General features: G+C 43.6%; 2 protein-coding genes across 7 annotated transcripts in view; one reads left to right on the forward strand and one right to left on the reverse strand.

Annotated features, from left to right (window-relative positions):
* The window catches only part of CACNA2D3 (calcium voltage-gated channel auxiliary subunit alpha2delta 3), a 2,000,770-nt gene that overhangs the window by 1,576,757 nt on the left and 402,326 nt on the right, over nt 1-21,687 (forward strand). The gene's annotated exons all lie outside the window — the stretch shown is intronic.
* The window catches only part of LRTM1 (leucine rich repeats and transmembrane domains 1), a 57,654-nt gene continuing 51,322 nt past the window's right edge, over nt 15,356-21,687 (reverse strand). The window contains exon 3 of the mRNA XM_063940838.1: nt 15,356-17,838. Coding sequence (XP_063796908.1) covers nt 17,390-17,838 — 449 coding nt within the window. The 3' untranslated portion in view covers nt 15,356-17,389. The remainder of the gene's footprint in view (nt 17,839-21,687) is intronic.

Below are 21,687 nucleotides of genomic sequence, written 5' to 3' on the forward strand. Positions count from 1 at the left end.
TGTACATTGGAAATTCGAGACGTCTCCCCCTCACACAATTCACAGGCTGTATTCCCAGCAGGTGATAATCAAAGTACCCTTCTTACAACAAGGAAGGGGGTAGTATTCCACACTATATTGTGGTACTGAAGCCAACCGGCTCGGTGAGATCTGAAATATTTGAACACTTACATACAAGCGTTCAAATCAAGATGGAGTCACTCGGAGCAGTGATAGCGAACCAGGAAGAAGGGGACGATATGATGTCACTGGATATCAGGGACGTTTACCTACAGGTCCAAATTTGCCCTTCTCACCAAGGGTACTTCAGGTTCCTGGTACAGAACTGTCACTATCAGTTCAGACGCTGCCGTTTGGATGGTCCACGGCGCCCCGGGTCTTTACCAAGGTAATGGCCGGAATGATGATTTTTCTTAAAAGAAACATGGACGCTTTCCTGATAAGGGCAAGGTCCAGAGAACAGTTGGAGGTCGGAGTAGCACTATCTTAAGTAGTTCTACGACAGCACGAGTGGATTCTAAATATTCCAAAATCGCAGCTTTTTCCGACGACACGTCTACTGTTCCTAGGGAAGATTCTGGACACAGTCCAGAAAAACGTGTTTCTCCCAGTGGAGAAAACCAGGGAGTTATCCGAGCTAATCAGGATCCTCCTAAAACCAGGAAAAGTGTCAGTGCATCATTGCACAAGAGTCCTGGTAAAAATGGTGGCTTATTACGAAGCAATTCCATTCGGCAGATTTCCCGCAAGAACTCTTCAGTAGGATCTGCTGGACAAATGGTCCGGATCGCATCCTCAGATGCATCAGCGGATAACCCTATATCCAAGGAAAAGGGTGTCTCTCCTGTGGTGATTACAGAGTGCTCATCTTCTAGAGGGCCGCAGATTCGGCATTCAGGATTGGATGCCGGTGACCACGGAGGCCAGCCTGAGAGGCTGGGGAACAGTCACACAGGAAAAAAAAAAAAAAAAAAATTTCCAGGGAAGTGTGATTAAGTCTGGAGAATTCTCTCCGCATAAATAAGCTTAGAGCAAATTTATAATGCTCTAAACTTAGCTAGACCTCTGCTTCAAGGTCAGCCGGTATTGATCCAGTGGGATAACATCACGGCAGTCGCCCACGTAAACAGAAGGACGGCACAAGAAGTAGGAGGGCAGTGAAAACTGCAAGGATTTTTCGCTAGGCGGAAAATCATGTGATAGCACTGTCAGCAGTGTTCTTTCCGGGAGTGGACGACTGGGAAGCAGACTTCCTCAGCAGGCATGACCTCCACCCGGGAGAGTGGAAACTTCATAGGGAAGTTTTTCAACATGATTGTGGACCGTTGGCAAAGACCAAAGGTGGACATGGTGGCGTCCCGCCCGAACAAAAACGGGACAGGTATTCCGCCAGGTCATGAGACCTTCAGGCGATAGCTGTGGATGTTCTGGTAACACCGTGGGTGTACCAGTCTGTGTATGTGTTCCCTCCTCTGTTTCTCATAACCAGGGTATTGAGAATTATAAGACATAGAGGAGTATGAACTATACTAGTGGCTCCGGATTGGCCAAGAGGGACTTGGTACCCGGAACTTCAAGAAATGCTCACAGAGGACTAAGGGCCTGGGGAGCTAAGAAGGGACTTGATTCAGCAAGTACCATGTCTATTCCAAGACTTACCGCGGCTGCGTTTGACGGCATTGCGGTTGAATGCCGGATCCTGAGGGGAAAAGGCATTCCATAAGAGGTCATACCTACCCTGGTCAAAGCCAGGAAGGAGGTGACCGCACAACGTCATCACCACATGTGGTGAAAATATGTTGCGTGGGTGAGGCCAGGAAGGCTCCACGACGGAAATTCAACTAGGTCGATTTCTACACTTCCTGAAAACAGGAGTGTTTTGGACCTCAAATTGGGGTTCATTAACATTTAAATTTCGGCCCTGTAGATTTTCTTCCAGAAAGAATTGACTTCAGTTCCTGAAGTCCAGATTGTAAAGGATGTCTTGCATATACAGCTTTTTTGTGCCCCTAGGGGCACCGTGAGATCTCAACATAGTGTTGGGATTTCTTAAAATCATATTGGTTTGAACCGCTCAAATCTGTGGATTTGAAATATCTCACATGGAAAGTGACCATGCTGTTGACAAATATCTCACATGGGAAGTGACCATGTTGTTAGCCCTGGCCTCGGCCAGGCGATTGTCAGAATGGGCGGCTTTGTCTTACAAAAGCCCATATTAAAATTTTCCATTTGAACAGGACAGAACTGGGACTCGTCTCCAGTTTCTTCATGAAGGGGTGTCAGCGTTTTCACCTGAAACAACCTCTTGTGGTGCCTGCGGCTACTAGGGACTTGGAGGACTCCAAGTTACTAGACGTGGTCAGGGCCCTAAAAATATATATATATATATATATAGTTAGGACGGCTGGAGTCAGAAAGTCTGACTTGCTGTTTATACTGTATACACCCAACAAGCTGGGTGCTCATGCTTCTAAGCAGTCTATTGCACGCTGGATTTGTAGTACAATTCAGCTTGCACATTCTGTGGCAGGCCTGCCACAGACGAAATATGTAGATGCCCATTCCACAAGGAAGGTGGGCTCATCCTGGGCGGCTGCCCGAGGAGTCTCGGCATTACAACTTTGCCGAGCAGCTACGTGGTCAGGGGAGAACACGTTTGTAAAATTTTACAAATTTTGATACTCTGGCTAAGAAGGACCTGGAGTTCTCTCATTCGGTGCTGCAGAGTCATCCGCACTCTCCCGCCCGTTTGGGAGCTTTGGTATAATCCCCATGGTCCTGACGGAGTCCCCAGCATCCACTAGGACGTTAGAGAAAATAAGAATTTACTTACCGATAATTCTATTTCTCGTAGTCCGTAGTGGATGCTGGGCGCCCATCCCAAGTGCGGATTGTCTGCAATGCTTGTACATAGTTATTGTTACAAAAATCGGGTTATTACTATTGTTGTGAGCCATCTTTTCGGAGGCTACTTCGTTTTGTTATCATACTGTTAACTGGGTTCAGATCACAAGTTGTACGGTGTGATTGGTGTGGCTGGTATGAGTCTTACCCGGGATTCAAGATCCTTCCTTATTGTGTACGCTCGTCCGGGCACAGTACCTAACTGAGGCTTGGAGGAGGGTCATGGGGGGAGGAGCCAGTACACACCATGTGACCTAAAAAGCTTTTTAGATGTGCCCTGTCTCCTGCGGAGCCCGCTATTCCCCATGGTCCTGACGGAGTCCCCAGCATCCACTACGGACTACGAGAAATAGAATTATCGGTAAGTAAATTCTTATTTTCCCATACTAATGTCTTTAATCGATCTGTGATTGCCAACACCATATCAATTAGAATTTTCTGATACAGAACTATGATTGTCAAAGCCTACCTTTAACCATCCAACTATGGGCTCAATTCAGACCTGATAGCTCCTCTGCAAATTGCTGCACAGACAGAGTGTACACCTTGTGAAAGTCTTTGCAAACGCCAGTCAGCTGCAAATTAATTTGCAACTCACTCAGCATCGAATGTTTTTTCCAGTCTGTGCAGTCTGTGTGTAGCCCAGGACCTACTCCTACAGTACAATAGAATCAGGCTGATCGGGGCCGGAGCTGACATCACACACTCTCCCTGAAAACACTTGGGAACGCCTGCGTTTTTCCCGACACTCCCAGAAAACGGGCAGTTACCACCCCCAAACACGACTTCCTGTCAATCAACTGGTCTACGCCTAGTGATCAGAAAAGACACTGGATTTGTTCGCAGTTTAGCCTCACGTGTGCGCACTAATATCTGTATGCATGTGCAGTCGATCGGTAATCGGCTGCTTTGCAAATTCTTACAACAGCGATCAGGTCTGAATTATATATCCATAGTATGATATGCCATAAACTTATTCAACTTCTAGAGAAGAAAACTTTTTGAAGTGTCCTTTGGTTATTTCAGTGCTGAAATGACCTTCCTCCTTCTTTCCCTTTCCAAATGAATATTGCTTGTGCAGGTGTAACGGTTTCTTGTGATTTTCCAATTAGCCAAGAACTCTATAATATTATTTTGCTTCATTTTCAAAGCAACCAAATCCTGCTCAATGTTGTCTCAGGATTATCAAAGAAAACAGCTTTATAAAAACAACTTATGACTACAACAGAAAGGTGTTGAAAATAGAATAAAATTGTGCATATTAACCTACAATTGTGTTTTTGTTTTGTTTCTAAAAAAAAGAGGTCAGCAGAATTTTTAATTATCATTTTGCAAAACAAATTGTCACCAGAATGTGAAAGCAGCACAAACATGGAAACCATTATAAATTAAGCCCTGGGACAGTCTCAAACTTTTTTGTCATCTTTTGCCATCGGAATTTAGCCCTATTCTTGTGTATTTTTCCTAACGAGCCCAAACAGTGATTAGTGATTATAGAGCCTGAAGCCAAACATGTTCTGGAAGGAAAAAGAATCCTTGATTTAGACAATCACAATTAATCAAACTAAAGTGACAAATGTGTTTTGCCTTCTATAAAGGAGCAAAACAAGTTGTATAACTGTGATTGTGACAGAAGACAGACACAACAGTAAGGCATTGTCAGGAAGGACACATGGCTTTTTCCATTCCTTCAGTTTTCTAGAGCAAAAATAAGGAGAATGTAACTGTTGTACAGTATATAGGTGCTAATACAGTGGTTTCCAAACTTTTTTGAATCACGGCACACTAGAATAACAGATTTTTTTTCACGGCACCCCTAGGCCAAACGTTTCTTATTGAGAAATTTAGAAATAAATATTAAATTAAGTAAATTATGTTTAGATGTCATCCTTAGGTTCAGTTCTGTGGCAAGGGACAAGATTCACTTCTGTTCACATATTTTATGATTGGCAGCCACAAGCACTAGTTTTGCCTATTACATTGACAATAAATAGTTTGAATTGGTCCTGGAACACCAACCTGAGGCACCCCTGCAACTGTCCCGCGGCACCCCAGGGTGCCACGGCACACAGATTGGGAACCACTGTGCTAATACTATATTCCACCTCGGCAAAAAAAAGTGCACTATTATTTTGAATGCAAACAGACACATTTACTGTATAAAAATCCTATGCAGACTACACTGCAAAAATTTGATTTTTTTTTTGGTACCGCTCTCTAAAACATAAGATGTATGCTGTCACCCGCTTTATATTTTATATTATGCACTAATCTGTTGCGTCTATATCATGCACAGTGGGAGCCGGGAAGCACAATCCTCCCCCCATCAATGGCTTTCACTGCCGCAACTGGACTGCACCAGGAAGGGGGTAAAGTAAGTAACAGAACGGGAAAGGGAGGGGACAGGAAAGCAACGGGAAGGATTGGTTGTGAGGAGGAGGCAGGATGTGCAGGGGGCGGACTGAGGAGAACTTACTAGTTTTTATATCATTTCATTGATCACTGTTGTCACAGCACTCCCAATTAAAAAATAATGGAACTCACTACCTTAAAGAATTTACACTCTGGGATACCACAGATGTCAAGAATGTATTTTGCTTTAAATAAGCCTTGCAGCCCTATATTTGGAGTATGAAGAAGCACAGTGGCTCAGCAGGTAACTTTGCTACCTCACAGCAATAGTATCGTGGGGTTGACTCCAACCAGCACACTGTCTTTGGTCTCCCTGTGTTTACTTGGATTTCCTCTGGCTGCTCCACTTTCTTCCACAGGCACAACAGTACGTTAACTGGCTTATGGCAACCTTAACCCTAGTGTCTGTGATGTAAGGAATATAGATGGTAAGCTCAATTAGGACAGGAGCTGCTGTGAATTAAGAAATAATCTATGTAACACGCTGCTTAATATATGTCTACTATATAAATTAATAATAATAATACAAAGAAGAAGAAAAAGAAGAGGAAGAAGAAGAATTTTATAGATATTCATGCTGGAAAATAGTAAATTACTCCCAATATCTTCAAGAGACGATTTGTAATTCATATTCCAGTGGCTAAACCTCACAGGCTTTCATTGCCCTCTGGCTTTTTAAATTCTTTCTTTAAACCAACTGACGGTGTGCTTCCAAAGCTGATAATACTACAGCGCCACACTCCACTTTCTTACATCACCCCCATAACAACCCTGCACAGGTATGCATCCCCTATGACAGAGACAGCATCATTCATTGCTGCCCGTCACTTACTAGTCACACTGGAGATGGCCGGGAGATGGTGGTACTGGGAGTTGTTGAGAATTCTGCCCAGAGAAGCATCCAGTAGCTGGAGGTTACATTAACACGTTGGTCCGCAGTAATTGTTTGCTTGTCAGTAAGACAAGATGACAGATGCTTTGACAGGATAACTATCTAAGCAGCCTATTCCATTTCCTGGCAGCTGTCCGCTGACAAAGCCAGTATCGGCACTGCCTGCATTGTGCTCCTGAGGTGACGAGTGATGGAACCTTTATTATTATTAGCTGGTGTTTTAATAAACCGATCCTCTTACTGCTTTTTAATTGTACAGAATAAAGAAAAGAGTGTTTGCGTGATAATCCATTTGCTTTCACTGCTTATATAGGAGAGTTTACCTGTAGAACGCAGCAGTAATTGGAGTAGATCATTGCTGAAGGTCATGTTAAGGGTTTGGACATACATCAGTGTTTAGTTTCTATTTATGAAGCACAGAAAACTCCCAAAGAACAATGTCCTGATTCAGAGTGGTTTACGCACTATTCCAATTGTTGTGAGTCTCTGCGCATGTACAGAACAGAGTCTGCGTTTTCACTCGCAGTTCCCCCAAGTTGCAGCATGATTGACATGCTGTGACCATTTGGGGGCAAAGCACGGCGTGGTTGGCTTGTGTTCATGGAGATGGGGGCGTGTCCCCTCCATTTTCTAGGAGTGGTGATGTCAGGATCTGCGATTGGAGGACATAGATTTCCTGGCCTTGCATGCAGGCAGGTGGCGGCCAGTCTGTGTAAGCTTTGGCTAAAGGCCCCCATACATCTGTGACGGATTGCCGCAATTTATAAATTCCCTGACGCCTATGCCAGGGAATCGGGAATATTAAACAAGTTGAAAAATCTTTATTCTCTGATACTGACCGATAATAGTTAGGATTGACAAATCAGGGATTTTTAACATTACAATTTCCCTCATTCCCAGACGGATCACTGATCATCTGGACTCCGGTTGGTGGTACTTATCGGCGGATCAGCGGTTCCGAATGCATCGCGTAAACGGCAGGCCGATGTAAGGTGTCCTTTACTCAGATGGGCGATGCTGGAAACATCATGACCGATGGTCGTGATGGTAATCCGATGCAGTATCTTCAGATGCAGCACTGTACCTGCGAAGCTGCCAGAAGGCGTCTTTTCTCCTCAGGCACCTCCTACAGCATTAGCATATTAGTTTTACGGTTTTGCACAGCCGCTACTCTGCGTACAATGATGAATCAGGCCCAAATATGTGTGTGTTAGTAATATTGAAGCCACGCACCTTGGGCCTCGGGGGAAAAAAATTAATCCGTAAAATATTCACTGGAGTACTGGCATTAAGAAACACTGAGCTACATAATCATGTTAACCTGAAGTAGAATAAGGGGTTTCTTGAAAACATTGGAGTTTGGTATGATAAATAAAATTATATAAATCATTCTTACCTAACTCCTCTGAGCTGCTGGATTTCTGTAATGGTCTGAGCAGGAGGTATTCTAAAATCGCTGCAGTGTTTTCAAGCACTGTTATTACGTAAGATTTTATTATTTTTTTAATCTTTTGTCTTTCTGTCTTTTTCAGTAAAAACAAAAAAATATAGTTTTGTTGGGTTTTATGTTTTGAGGTCCTCATCTATGCCACAGTGGGGTAGATGTACTGTAGCGGCACATATCGTGCTGCTATAGCTGTTCCTGATTCGCCGCATTACCGAGGCTTAGTGCTGATGCAATGTTTCTCTCCCTCGGCCGGCTCCAGGGCGCATGTGCAATATCTCGCTACTCTTGTGAGCTGGCACTCGTCACAGTCAGGGGCAGAACTGTCCCTGCTGTGGAAACAGGGCAAGCACACATGCAGCTGTCGAAATCGATAGCTACAGGTGTCAGAACGGTCGTGCAACAGACCGTTCATATATTGCCCTGCATATAGACATGCTATCTTTTAGATAGCAGCGCCGATTTAGACGGGCATGTAATACATCGGGGAGAAGCAGTATCAGTGCACATAGCACATACTTCTCCCCCATATTGATGCTTCTTACATCTACACCAATTTAACATACAATGCACTTGTACAGCTGCGATATAGCGTACCTGCATGCAGCGCTAGATCGCACCCGCTAGTACCGTATTCAAAGTGAATGGATAGTGGGTGCGTGCATACGTTATCCCGCAGGACGCATGCCCATCGTGGCGACAATACAAAAGGACACATCTGTACGTCCAAAGGGTATATTTTTACTAAAGCTTCTAAAAATAAAGAGAGTGATCGTGTTAACCAAAGAAAGCAATCAGATTTTAGCTTTCATTTTACTATTTCATCCTAGAAAATGATAGCTAGAGTCTGGTTGCTATGGGCAACACAACCACTTGTCTGTTTTAGAAGCTTTAGTAAATCTACTCCTCTATCTGAGTCAGCATCTGACCAGGAACTATCGGATGTCTATCAGGACATACAATAAGCTGAGTTGGACGATGGCTGCATCTGACTTTGCCTAATAGTTCCCCATAAGACCTATAGATTTGGCTACACATGTGAATGACCAAATTAGACAGATCCAGCAACTACTGTATGTGTATGGACAGCTACAGTTAGATCCCACTTTGAGTATTGTTATTAGTTTTGAAAATATATCGCCCTCAATGTAACACTAATAAAATAGCGAAGATTCAAAGAAGTACGGACTATCCTATGTTGGATGGTCTTAAACTTATGACTGGTATGGAAACATTTGAAAACATGTATGGGTTTTTTACGTAGTTGAAGAGGGGCCATTTTTTAAGGGGCCATTTTCCCAAAAAGCACAATTCTATACCATGATAATGCAAGAAGAAGAAGTGTGAGTGAAGGAGCTGTGGAAGGTAAGTTTTACAGACAGACAAGAGACCAGCATCTCCTTAATGCTTGTTTAAGATGCATTCTTTGCATTATCTGATGGTGGTTTCTCTATGATGTGTTTGGAAGGACCTGTTTAATGCACTGAGCTATAGAAATATTAGGCTGTTTGTATCTTGCTTGGCTGAGCTCTAGAGTGTCAGAGTGTATAAAAGGGTCATTTATCATTGTCAGTCATAGCTGACAGCACAGTGTACATCACAGATGCATAGTGCTAGGTGAGCTCCTTGCTGGTAATACAAACTCTTAAGAGTCTTTATTCTTCACTGCCCCCATAGAAGTCACAGAAGGCATACACTTTTGTGTTTAGTGCACCCTGGTATCCTATAAGGACACAGCTCAGGGGTGTTACTCCGGGAGACAAAGGAGGCATTTGCTTATGGGCACCAGGTGTTTGGGCGAATAAAAATCATAAACCGATGTGGCTTAACAAAAAGATTACGGAACTTATGGGCAAGAAAAGGAGAGCATTTAAAAAATACAAATCTGACGGGGAAGCAGAGTCATTTCAGCACTATAAGGAATGTAACAAAATATGCAAAAAGGAAATAAGAGCGGCTAAAGTAGAAACTGAAAAACTAGTAGCAAAGGAAAGCAAAGCGAATCCCCAAAAATTCTATAAATACATTAATAGCAAGAGATTAAAGAAGGAGAGTATAGGCCCTTTAAAAGACAAGTTGGGAGTCTTAAGCAAAAATGATAATGACATAGCGGACACACTAAATGAGTTTTTTTCAACAGTATTTACTAGAGAGGACCCAATTCAGGGACTAACATATAATCTCAATAATGAGAATATCCCACTGATAGGTACTTATTTAAGCGAGGAAGTAGTCTGTGACCGATTAAAACATTTAAAGATTAATAAGTCACCAGGTCCCGATGGTATTCACCCAAGGGTTCTAATGGAGCTTCATTCTGAACTTGCAAAACCGCTATTTTTGATCCTTAAGGATTCAGTAATATCAGGTATGGTTCCGAAAGACTGGCGTATAGCGGAAGTAGTGCCTATATTCAAAAAGGGAAGTAAAGCTGAACCAGGTAATTATAGACCAGTTAGTCTTACATCTATAGTGGGGAAAGTATTGGAAGGTATTCTAAGAGATAGTATTCAGAAGTTCCTTGAAGTCAATAAGGTCATTAAAAGGAATCAACATGGGTTTATGAAGGACAGATCCTGTCAAACCAACTTACTTCGCTTTTATGAAACAGTAAGCGCAAACCTAGATCAGGGTAAAGAGGTGGATGTAATCTTTTTAGATTTTGCCAAAGCATTCGATACTGTACCACACATGAGACTTATCTACAAGCTACAAGAATCAGGGCTAGGAAGCACAATATGCACTTGGGTCAAAAACTGGTTAGATAATAGGGAGCAGCGCGTTGTGGTTAATGGATCTTTTTCAACTTGGACTGAAGTGCTAAGTGGTGTGCCGCAAGGCTCAGTATTAGGACCGCTATTGTTCAATATTTTCATTAACGACCTAACAGAAGGTCTAGAGAGTATGGTGTCAATTTTTGCAGATGATACCAAATTGTGTAAAGTTATAAATGCGGAGGGGGATGCTGAGTCACTTCAGAATGACTTAGTTAAATTAGAAGCATGGGCAGCGAAATGGAGAATGCGCTTCAATACAGACAAGTGTAAGGTAATGCACTGTGGTAACAAGAACAAAAATAACACCTACCTACTAAATGGGGTAAAATTAGGGGATTCTGTACTGGAAAAGGACTTAGGTGTCCTCATAGATAGCAAACTAAGCAGTAGTACCCAAAGTAGGACTGCAGCAAAGAAGGCTAATAAGATATTAGCATGCATAAAACGGGGAATTGATGCTAGGGACGAGAGTATTATAATCCCGTTATATAAATCACTTGTGAGGCCACACCTTGAATACTGTGTACAATTCTGGGCACCTTACTACAAAAAGGATATCCTGGAGCTAGAAAAGGTTCAAAGGCGGGCAACCAAACTAATTAAGGGTATGGAGATGCTGGAATACGAGGAAAGGCTTGCAAGACTAGGCATGTTTATACTGGAAAAGAGGAGATTAAAAGGGGACATGATGAACATTTACAAATATATAAGGGGACAATATACAGATCTTGCGCAGGACCTGTTTTTGGTTAGGGCAACACAGAGAACTCGTGGACACTCGCTCATGTTAGAGGAGAGGAGATTCCACACAATACGGCGTAAAGGCTTTTTTACGGTAAGGACTATACCTGTTTGGAATTCCCTGCCTGAGGGAGTTGTAATGGCCAACTCAGTCAACACCTATAAGAATGGGTTAGATAAATTCCTAATGGATAAGGATATCCAGGGTTACGGGGCATAGTAACGCACTATGGTTATTATAAAAAAGAGGGGTTAATCGGAACGGCAGTCAGCAACTTCAGTCAAAATTTTATACAAAATAATTGTGCATAGGAGACCACAAATAGGTTGAACCCGATGGACAATTGTCTTTTTCCAACCTTAGATACTATGTTACTATGTTAGATACTATGTTACTATGTTACCAGTAGGGATGCAGGCACCTCAAGAATACTGGGGCCTGCAGCCATGTGGAGCCTGCTCTTTGTAGTAGGGGCTGTATGCTGCCGATAGAGGGAGAGGCAGGACTAGGCCTTTTATACTGTGAATCTACCCCTCCTCCTACACTTCAAATACATATTGGGGAGGGGAAACCATTGAGGAAACCTTACCTCGGCGTGCTAGAGATGAAGTATCACCACTGACACAGACAATAACAGATTAGTATTTGTTGCCCACACAAAAAAATGTATGTGGGCCCAAGTAATAATGGACTAGGAAGAAAGTTGTTTGCATGAGGTGAGTCTGTCTTTAGGGGTGTTTTACCTTAATGGACATGTAGGAGTTCCACCATGGAATACAATGGGACTCATTTAATAATATATGAAATCGTGCATACATGTGCCATAACTATTAGAACATGCTAAATAAGGCAATCTGGAAACAATGTAATTTCCATATGCAAAACGCATGTCGGTTGCTCAAAATTGACAATACAAAACATATCTCTTGCAATTGTACACCTTCATATAAGACCCTTGGTACCCCTGTTAGTGATCAACATGATACTGTATATTAGTGTTTCATTTGCTTGCCATATCTAGGACCAGGTCCATGTCCAGGCTCATAATGTGGAAGGTGGTTAGAGTATAATTTCATATTGATATTCAGTTTTTCCACTGAATAACAAACGTTTGGTGCATGTGTTTCCCCTTCATGAGAAGAGCAGCATGAAACCAGACATGCAGGACCTGAAACCTCAGGGCACTGAGGGCAGTGATTCTAAATTGTACCAATATTGGGATAGTTGGGAGACAATACTGTCACTCCTACGTGTTCTTGCGGTTTTGATAGGTCAGTTACTGCGTGGCTTGATTTTGGAATGTTGTGGCCCTATTTGGAGAGGAGATAGATACAGTAGGTGCTACTCAGCTCATGGAAAGCTAAGTCAGTGAAATCTCACACTTTATATATTAATATGGCATGCAATTCATGTTATGCCACACAGTAGTGCCTCTTACAGACATTATGTCTCAGTAGTGCCCCTTATTTGCATTATGCCACAGTAGTGCCCCTTATACACATTATGCCACAGTAGTGGACCTTATACACATTATGCCATAGTAGTGCCCCTTATACACATGCCACAGTAATGCCCCATATACACATCATTCCACAGTAGTGCCCCTTATTGGCATGTATCATCAGAGCAGATAGACGTGACCTCACCAGACTCACTGCTCAGGATCCTGGGCCGCAACCTGGAGCAGTAGCATCCGGCTGAGGCTTTCCCTCAGGAGCAGAGACACATCAGCCATGTTCTCTCCTCCTGCGTAACTGACACTCAATCTGTGCAACCCGAGCTAGCTGACATCAGTGCCATTGTGGGACCGCCTCCACACAAAACAGAGAGGTTGGCACCTGGAGCACAAGCTCTGGTTGCTCTGCTGTTGCTACTCCCCTGCCCCGCCCCACGTTTAATAAATAGACCTCATCACTCCCCCCCATATGTCCATATTAAATATCATTCATATTTAAAAAGTAGGCCTGTTCTCTTCAAGAAACAGAATATATTCATCCCCAATTATTGCTGCAATTATATTTACAGTCATACATAGATTGCATTACAATTCTCATACACTAGCTAACATAACATTAAAACCCACAACGAACCAATAGTATAGTATCACAGATGCACCATTCTCCACATGATATTAAAAAATATACAGCTATGTCCTCATACAGTTTGGCTGCAGTCACGTCCAACAGGCCCTCCTAACTTGCTAGGTCGCATGAGCAGGGCCGTCTTAACAGCAGTGTAGGCTCCTGGGCACAGCAATGCACTGGGGCACCAACCCATCCTCCAGCAGTAGGGGTGGGGGGTGTTATCAGTGGACAGCGGCAGCTTTGTTGTTCCACTTGTGGTAGGGGGGTGTTCTGTCTTCTGCTCAGCATGTAGGACCTGGAGCAGTAATTTCTGCTAATTGCTCCTTTACTGCACAGATGGGGCTGGAGGGAGAACACTAAACTGTAGAAGGGAGTATTTGGCTGAATGCAATGGCCCTGGTACATGAGTTTCATGGTGGTAGGGGATGTTTAATACGTAGGGGAGGCGTGGATAGTGGAGTGGGCTTAATATTCATCATTTTCCGGTGGGAGGGCATCTTGCTTGACCGTAGATATCTCAAGTTCCTGGAAATAGATTTGTTAGCTTTGAATGGGATAAAAACAACTAGAGAGTCCCACCTTTCAAAAGGTACTGGGGACATGGAGATCATCATTTCAGAAGCCAAAGCAATCCACCAACGAAAATATAAAACTGCATATTAGGCGTGTGGAGCTGGAGCAAGGACCAGCTGCTTGAAGGCTGATATCTCTGGTTCTGGCAATAATAGAGACAAGCTGCCAGTGTCCACTAAAAGGGCAGAGTTCCAGATTTTGGAGTATACCCTCAGAAAAACTCTAAGTCAGACAGAACCCGACATATCTGGCTGGGATGAACATTAACAAGCTGCTAGGATGGGGACCACTGATTTGAAGTCCGATATCTCTGGTTCCCCATGGCCGATTTTTTTAAAATCTGGTACCCCTGGAAATAGGGGACTCTCAGCTATCAGCATAGGGCCTTTATACTCCTGAGGCCCTTTGGCAAGTGTCTATTGAGCCCATACAAAAAGACGGCCCTGCGCATGAGAATCTTCTAGCATTGGGCGTCTTTTTTGCTTCTTTTTTACACAATGTGACTAGGACACACAAGGAGACTAGTCAGAGGGCATTATGTGTGTAAGCAGCACAGCTGCAATGGGCATTGTGTATGTAAGGGGCATTACTGCTATGGGCATTATGTGTATAAGCGGCACAACTACAGTGGGCATTGTGTATATGTGGCACAACTACAGTGGGCATTACGTGTATAAGCGCATAACTACAGGGGGCAATGTGTGTGTAAGCAGCATAACTGCAGGTGCATTGTGTGTGTAAGTGGCACTACTACTATGGGATATATGTGTATAAGTGGCACAACTAGATGGGACATTATGTGTGTAAGCAGCACAATGACAGTGGTCATTGTGTATGTAAGGGGCATAACTGCTGTGGACATTATGTGTATAAGCAGCACAACTGCTGTGGGCATTATGTGTGTAAGGGGCACTACTACTTTGGGCATTATGTGTACAAGGGGCTTTACTACTTTGGGCATTATGTGTATAAGGGGCACTACTACTGTGGTCTGTTCAATTTGTCACCTGGTCTGGGGTGGAAGTGTCTGCGAAAACTGTCACTGGGGGGGGGGGGGATTATTGGCATACTCTGACTGATTGGGGGGATTGTTTGAGGAAGGGGGGCCCCAAATCGGTGCCTTGATTAGGGCCCCATGAGGTCTAAATATACCTCTGTCATTGTGTCTTTTTTTTTTTTTTTGCCAATAAAAGACTCCCAAGATTAGCAGAGCTGCAAGAACCTGGCGTCTCACTCCCACTGCATTGTGAATTGAGGCTAGATGTACATACACCAGTGTCTAGAATATATTTACCCCATACACACACCAGCATCCACATTATATCAACCCCCAAATGCACAAACCAGTTCCCACAGTGAAAGATGGCTGATCCCTGGGGGTGGCTGTAGTACCTACATGAAAAACAAACAAAAAAAATAGAGGGATAAAGTCATCCAATCTTCCAGGCTGGCCCAGGTAGTCCACTAGTACCCGCCCATGAGGGCATATGCCAAGGTCCAATAGATGCATCTAATATCCTGATATACTCTGGTTTTAAGGATTTTAATATTTTTGTACACTGAAGTTATTTTCATTTTATTCCTCTACTGAAGTTCATTGAGTAACCCTTGGCTCTCTTATGTGAGCCTTCTCTTATACTAAGCTACGTTAAAGATTTAAAAAAAAAATCTAGAATTTATTTTGTCCTTGTGTACTCTCATTTCTTTCACACATAAAGATGACATTTCTAACACAAACCATAAAATTCCCAGAAGTTTCTTAATTAATTAAATTAGAAACCTCTTTTCACAAATATGTTTAGAAAGTGCTCAATACTTACATAGAGTAGGGGCAGCCATATTGTGTGCTAGATCAATATTATATCCTGCTTTTATATGAATAGTGGTTCAGCCCACAATATGTCTACCTCACACTGGAAGAGATTTTTTCAAAGCTTGGAGGGCGGTATGGATGGTATAATGGTTAGCATTACTGCCTCAAGGCACTGAGGTGATGGGTTTAAGTCTCACCATGGCCCTAACTGTGTGGAGTTTGTATATTCTCCCGATACTTGCATGGTTTTTTTTAGGTACTCCGGTTTCTTCCCACAATCCAAAGATATATTGGCAGGTTAATTGTCTCCCTACAAAAAATTAACCCTAGTGTGTAAGTGTGTGTATGTACATGGGCAGACTAGATGGGCCAAGTAGTTCTTATATGCCGTCAAATTCTCTGCTTCTAGGTAATGTGGAAAGAGATAATGGGGGTTATTCGGAATGGATTGCAGATTCTGCTAAAAAGCAGACTCTGCAATCCTTTCTATCGCATGATGGAGGCCGCTCATCACAGGGTAAGGCCATCCAGCATGCTAAATGGCCTGCCCAGCAGATGCAAACGCAATTTAATTGCAGTCGCAGCAACTGTGGACAAACCCCTACAGCCGCAGCTAGGCGGCCATCATTTTCTTGATCGGAGCGGCTGCGTGTGATGTCACCCAGCTGCCCGAACACTCTGCCGTCATGTCCCCGTTTTGCCCCCGCAATGCTCCATCGCCGCCCCGCAAATGCCTCTTCCTGTCAATATAGCGCACACGCGGGACGGTTCCTGTGCGTGCACATTGCCGCCACCGCCGGGGTTATTGCAGTCGCATCACTTAGCAATGCGACTTGAATTACCCCCAAAGTACCAACCAATCAGCTCCTAACTCATTTTTCAAACACAGTGGATGGTACTGTGGGGCAGATTTATTAAGCCTGGTGAAGTGATAAATTGCACATCGATAAAGCACCAGCCAGTCAGCTCCTAACTACCATATCACAGGCTGGGTTTGAAAAATGACAGTTAAGGCCCATATAGACGGGCCGATGCGGGGAGAGATGTGTGCTGAGCGAACCGCTCAGCACACATCTTTCCCGCCGCTCAGCACATCGCGATCTGTGCTGAGCGTGCGGGGGGAGACGGGGGCCGCTCACTTCACCCAGCGGGTGAAGTGAGCGACCCGCTAGATTGGCCTGCATGGCAGGCCAATCTAGCAGCAGCGATAGCGATGCGCGGGGCTGCGCATCGCTATCGCTGTAAGGGGTACACACGGAGCAATCAGGCTTATATTCTAAGCAATCTAGTCAGATTGCTTAGAATATCGCTCCGTCAGTACCCCCCTCTCGAAGCTGACTGGCTGGTGCTTTATCACCTTCCACTTTATCACTTCACCAGGCTTAATAAATCTGCCCTTTTATATCCATGTTATCGCTCTCCAAAAACTTCTAAATCTCCACCATTGTGTACAGTTAGCAGGTATATTTTTAAATTGAGTAAACCTATTTAAGATACTAATACGAATACATAAATATGAGATATTTTAAATGAAGGCAAACCGCTACAAACCTAAGTCCTTACTTTATATTATATATTGTATATTATGTTTTAATGCAAGCTCACCTTTGTACTATTACACAGTCATAAAAAGTAAATGTTCATAAATGGACAGTTCTAGTTATGTTTTGAGATTTCCAGAAATATACAAAATTATATAAATAAATCTGTTTCATTCATGAAAAAGAAAAGAAAACAGCTGCAGTTCAAGCCAATGTGCCATCAAGCGGCTCTTTTTCTTCCGGACTCCCGTGTTCTGCCACTGGAGCCAAGCGTTCCACCTCCTTCAGCCCTCGATGATATTTTGCCATAACTGCAGCATAGGCACAACCATAAATCGCAGCTGCCAACATCATAAGGCATACGATGCCACACACAACCCCAGTGATGACAACAGTGGCTATGGCATGTCGCAAACTCACTGGCCGAGGTTTCGGTTTTGGCTCGCATCCGGAATGACTACCATCTGTGATATCCATGTGATGTCCATGTCGTCCGTTATACCTGTGTTCCGAGCTGTGGTGGTGGATTTTGGCCATTGGGAATGAAGCAGTGAATGGAGGGCAACTCTTGAACATTTCAAAGGGGATTTTAAGAAGATCTTTTCCCTTTCGGTTTTCAGGGCTTGTGCAGATCAGCTCATCAATAATTCCTCCTAAAAACAGCACACAATAAAACCAAGTTACAGTAATACAGTTTACAGTATTACAGAGAGGGGGAAGGGAGAGGGTGGGGTTTGTGGATGAAATCCTTGATTAGGATTCACAGGTGCCTTAAATTTTAAATGAAAAACTGCTCTGACATCTTAACTGTTGTGGGATGTTCCTAATAGGCTTAAACATTTTCAAGGGTGTGAAAGCAAAACCCTCCTTAGCAGTGCTTAAAGTGATCCTAGAGAGGTGGTGGATCAACCCCCCCCCCCCCCACCCCCCTGGCGCCCATCCAAAAAAGGGGCGTGATCTCAAAAAGAAAGAGGCATGGCCACACAATAGTATCCCTAATTATGGTTAGTACATCTCCTCTTTAAGTACCAACCAACTAGCTACTAATTGTCTTTTTACACGCACAGCTTTGACGTGGCTGATTGGCTGGTACTTCATCTCTCTCTCTACTTTATCTGTCTCCACACAGATCTCATAGTATGCTTTATCCGGATGCCACTGTTTCTTGTTATTTTTAGTTGGCTTTCTTTATCAAAGTCACTCATGCAAACCAGATTACTCACTGTTTGTTACTGTAGACCAGAATGAGTGTAGACTATTTTTTAAATAGTTGATTAGTTAATAGTTAGCTAGTAATTTCCACATTTATAAAACAAGCATTGCAAAATGAATACGTTTTTGATCTATTTACTGGCTTGCATGTGACCACAGAAATAAAATGGGCAACTCTGTAATAATTTTCCACTGGCCACTTATTAACTTTCATATAATTAATTTGAACTTGTTTTGAGGCTACAGTAGGTTCTATTTATCAATGAATTGCTTTGGAAAAATGAAATAACAGTAATGATTATAAGAATACCAATCAGTGTTTTTATAATTCCGTGAATATATAATTATGTTTTTTTGGGGTTTTTTTTTGCATTGAAGACCGATGATGATTTAAATCATTGCATGTCTGTGCACACAAGCAGGATCAGATAATGGGATATCTGACATAAAGCTATAGACTGTAATCTCTTACCTGGCACAAGGAATGCATATTTTAGGCAGGCGTCCTATTTGGACTTCATGCTGTGCATTTTTCTATGGATATTTGGATCCCAAAATACATTTGGATCATTGTTTTTTTTTTTTTTTTTTCTCTTGAAACCTTTTATTTATGGACAGAACCTCTAGAGAAAATAAATGCAGCTACTGCCAAAAGCCTTTTAAAGAATTGGCTTGGTTTTGCAGGCTTTATGCTGCAATTTGTGATACTAGGGGGAAAAAAATGTTATTGCCCGATTTAGTGGGACCACAGAAATTTAGAATTATGAAAAAACAAACATCGTAAACATGATATTTCTCATTGCAAAAAGTAAATAAATGTATAATTCCTTTGAAAGTTTTATATATGAAATGTTTAGGACAAAAAATAAATGTAAAGTATCCTTAAGGACATTTGGGAAGATAAGGTGGAGGGAGTACCAACCAGTAGCAGTTGCAGAAGTGGGGCTGCAGTGCGGTCGAAAATTTAAATAGGGGAGCCACACCAACTGCCACCCCAAACGTTGCCAAACATCACAGGCCAGGACTCACTGGCTGTTGGTGTAGCTCCCCTATTTAAATTTTGGACTGCAGCCCCACCACTGCAATCGCCACTAGTACCAACCAATCAGGTTCTAACTTATTTTTCAAACACAGATAAAAGCTGATTGGTTGATACTTTATCTCTCCACTTTATCTCCTCCAATTATATGAAACTATTCTGTTAACTGTTTACACAGTGTTTGTCTTTACATAATGTTATATTTCCCAACTTTATAAAATTGAGAGGAGGGATACAGTTGCGCGTCAAAGGCACCCTCCCAAAAATTTGGGGCGTGCCCTTGCGGGTAGGGGGCATGGCCTCACGGAAGTGCCGCAATCGTGAGTCACGGCCAGAGGCGGATTTTGACCTCATGGGTCCCTAAGCAAGACACCGATTTGAGGCCCCCCTTCTTCAAACAATACTCACTGTGCTCCCCCACCACCAACTGTAGCAGACAGGCCCTCCGCTCATTAAGCCATCCCCCAGTCAGTGTATGCTCCCCAATCTGCCCCCCCCCCACCCCCGCTCGATTATTGCAGGCGGATGGTCGTTGTACTAGTGTACTTAAAATCACACTGTCAGCACTGTGCACAGGCAGGTGGAGGCAACTGGCACCTGGCAGAAATCTAGTCACTGACAGCCTGCCGGGAGTATTCTGACATTTTCAGCATCCTAGCAGGTCCCCCAACCCTTATAATGAGTTAGGTATGCGTGACCGGCGGCCAGGATACCTCTGCCAGGAACCTGGCAGCGGAATGCCGGCAGGAGGGCGAGCACAACAAGCCCCTTGCGGGCTCACTGCGCTTGCCACGCTGCGGGCTCGGTGGCGACAATAGGGTCTATTCCCACTCTATGGGTGTCGAGGATCCCCACGAGTGGGAACAGTCCCCCTTTGTCGGCATGTCGACCATCGGGTTTTTCATGGGGCGGGATGTAGGCAGAGGTGTTGTGACCCACCGGTCACATAACTACATCCCCTTATAATACCCATTATTACACCCCTCAGTCAGTGTGACTGTATTGATTATATATCACTGATTGTAGCAGGCATCTCCCATACACGGTAGTACTTACAATAGAGTATAATAGCATATTGATAAATCACCAGTCAGTGTGCACCTCCCCCCCAGCCATGATTGTAGCAGGCGGATGTTAGTTACTGTAATTAAAATAACACTGTCCATCCCCCCCATCCACACTCCCGCCTGATTGGAATTTGAAGTAGGTGGATGTTATATAAAATTTAAGAAATACTGTAATAAAGTACACTGGAAGACCTCAGGTTTTTCTCTGTGCACATCCCGGCTCCTCCCTCTAAGCATCTGACATCATACACAAGTGTGTCATGACTCATCACATGCGCAGGACTGCAGGACTGGAGACACAGACATGTGCTGGAGCTGGCACCCAACAACTGTCTAATCACTGACAGCCTGCCAGGAGTATTCTGCCAGCCCAGCTCTCAGACGATTCCAGGGAAGCTTGTGGTCTGCCAGAAATGCCCTTTACATACAGCCTTGTCGGTGGGCCCCCTGGGACCAACAGGGCCCTTAGCAGCCACTTTGGTTGCCTTGTGGTAAGTCCTCCTGGTCACGCCCTCATTTTCGTGGCTGGGGGGGGCCATGCCAAGCACTCTGTGAGCTGCTGGCATACCCCTGTCCCTCTCTCCCAGTGAACAGACCCTGTACGCATGTGCACAGCGTCTATTTAGCGCTGCTCTGCTTAGTAGAGCAACGAGTGCAAGAGGGTCTCCCAACTGCCACCCCACCCCCCACCATGGGACACTGCAACCAGTGGGTGGGACAGCGTGACAGTCCCAGGAAAATGGGACTGTCCCACCAAGATCGGGACAGTTGGAGGGTATGTAATGGTAGCTTAAGATAACTTGGGTTCCTGGCTGTTTGTACACCTATTCACGTAATGGTCAATGTTTTTCAACTGTGAATGCATCTAAGTACAATAGGTTTAAAGTCGCTCAGTGCATAGGTCCCATGGTGTGTATGCACAGAATCGCAATAGCTATTGAGACGAATGGTCTTAGAAAGGTATTGGGTGTTCCTGGGCGGTGAGTGGAAGGTGGCTATTCAGACGCATGGATGTGTTATGGGAGTGTTGCGAATAGGGATGTGCGCCGGCCCAAATCTCAGGTTTTGGGTTCTTGTTTTGGATCTGTATTCCCTTCTTGTTTTGATTCTGTATTTGTTTTGCCAAAACCTCCCTTGCAAGTTTTATCTCTGTATTTGTTTTGGATCTGTATATATATTTTTTT

The sequence above is a fragment of the Pseudophryne corroboree genome, chromosome 9, assembly GCF_028390025.1.
Source record: "Pseudophryne corroboree isolate aPseCor3 chromosome 9, aPseCor3.hap2, whole genome shotgun sequence".
Lineage (NCBI taxonomy): Eukaryota > Metazoa > Chordata > Amphibia > Anura > Myobatrachidae > Pseudophryne > Pseudophryne corroboree.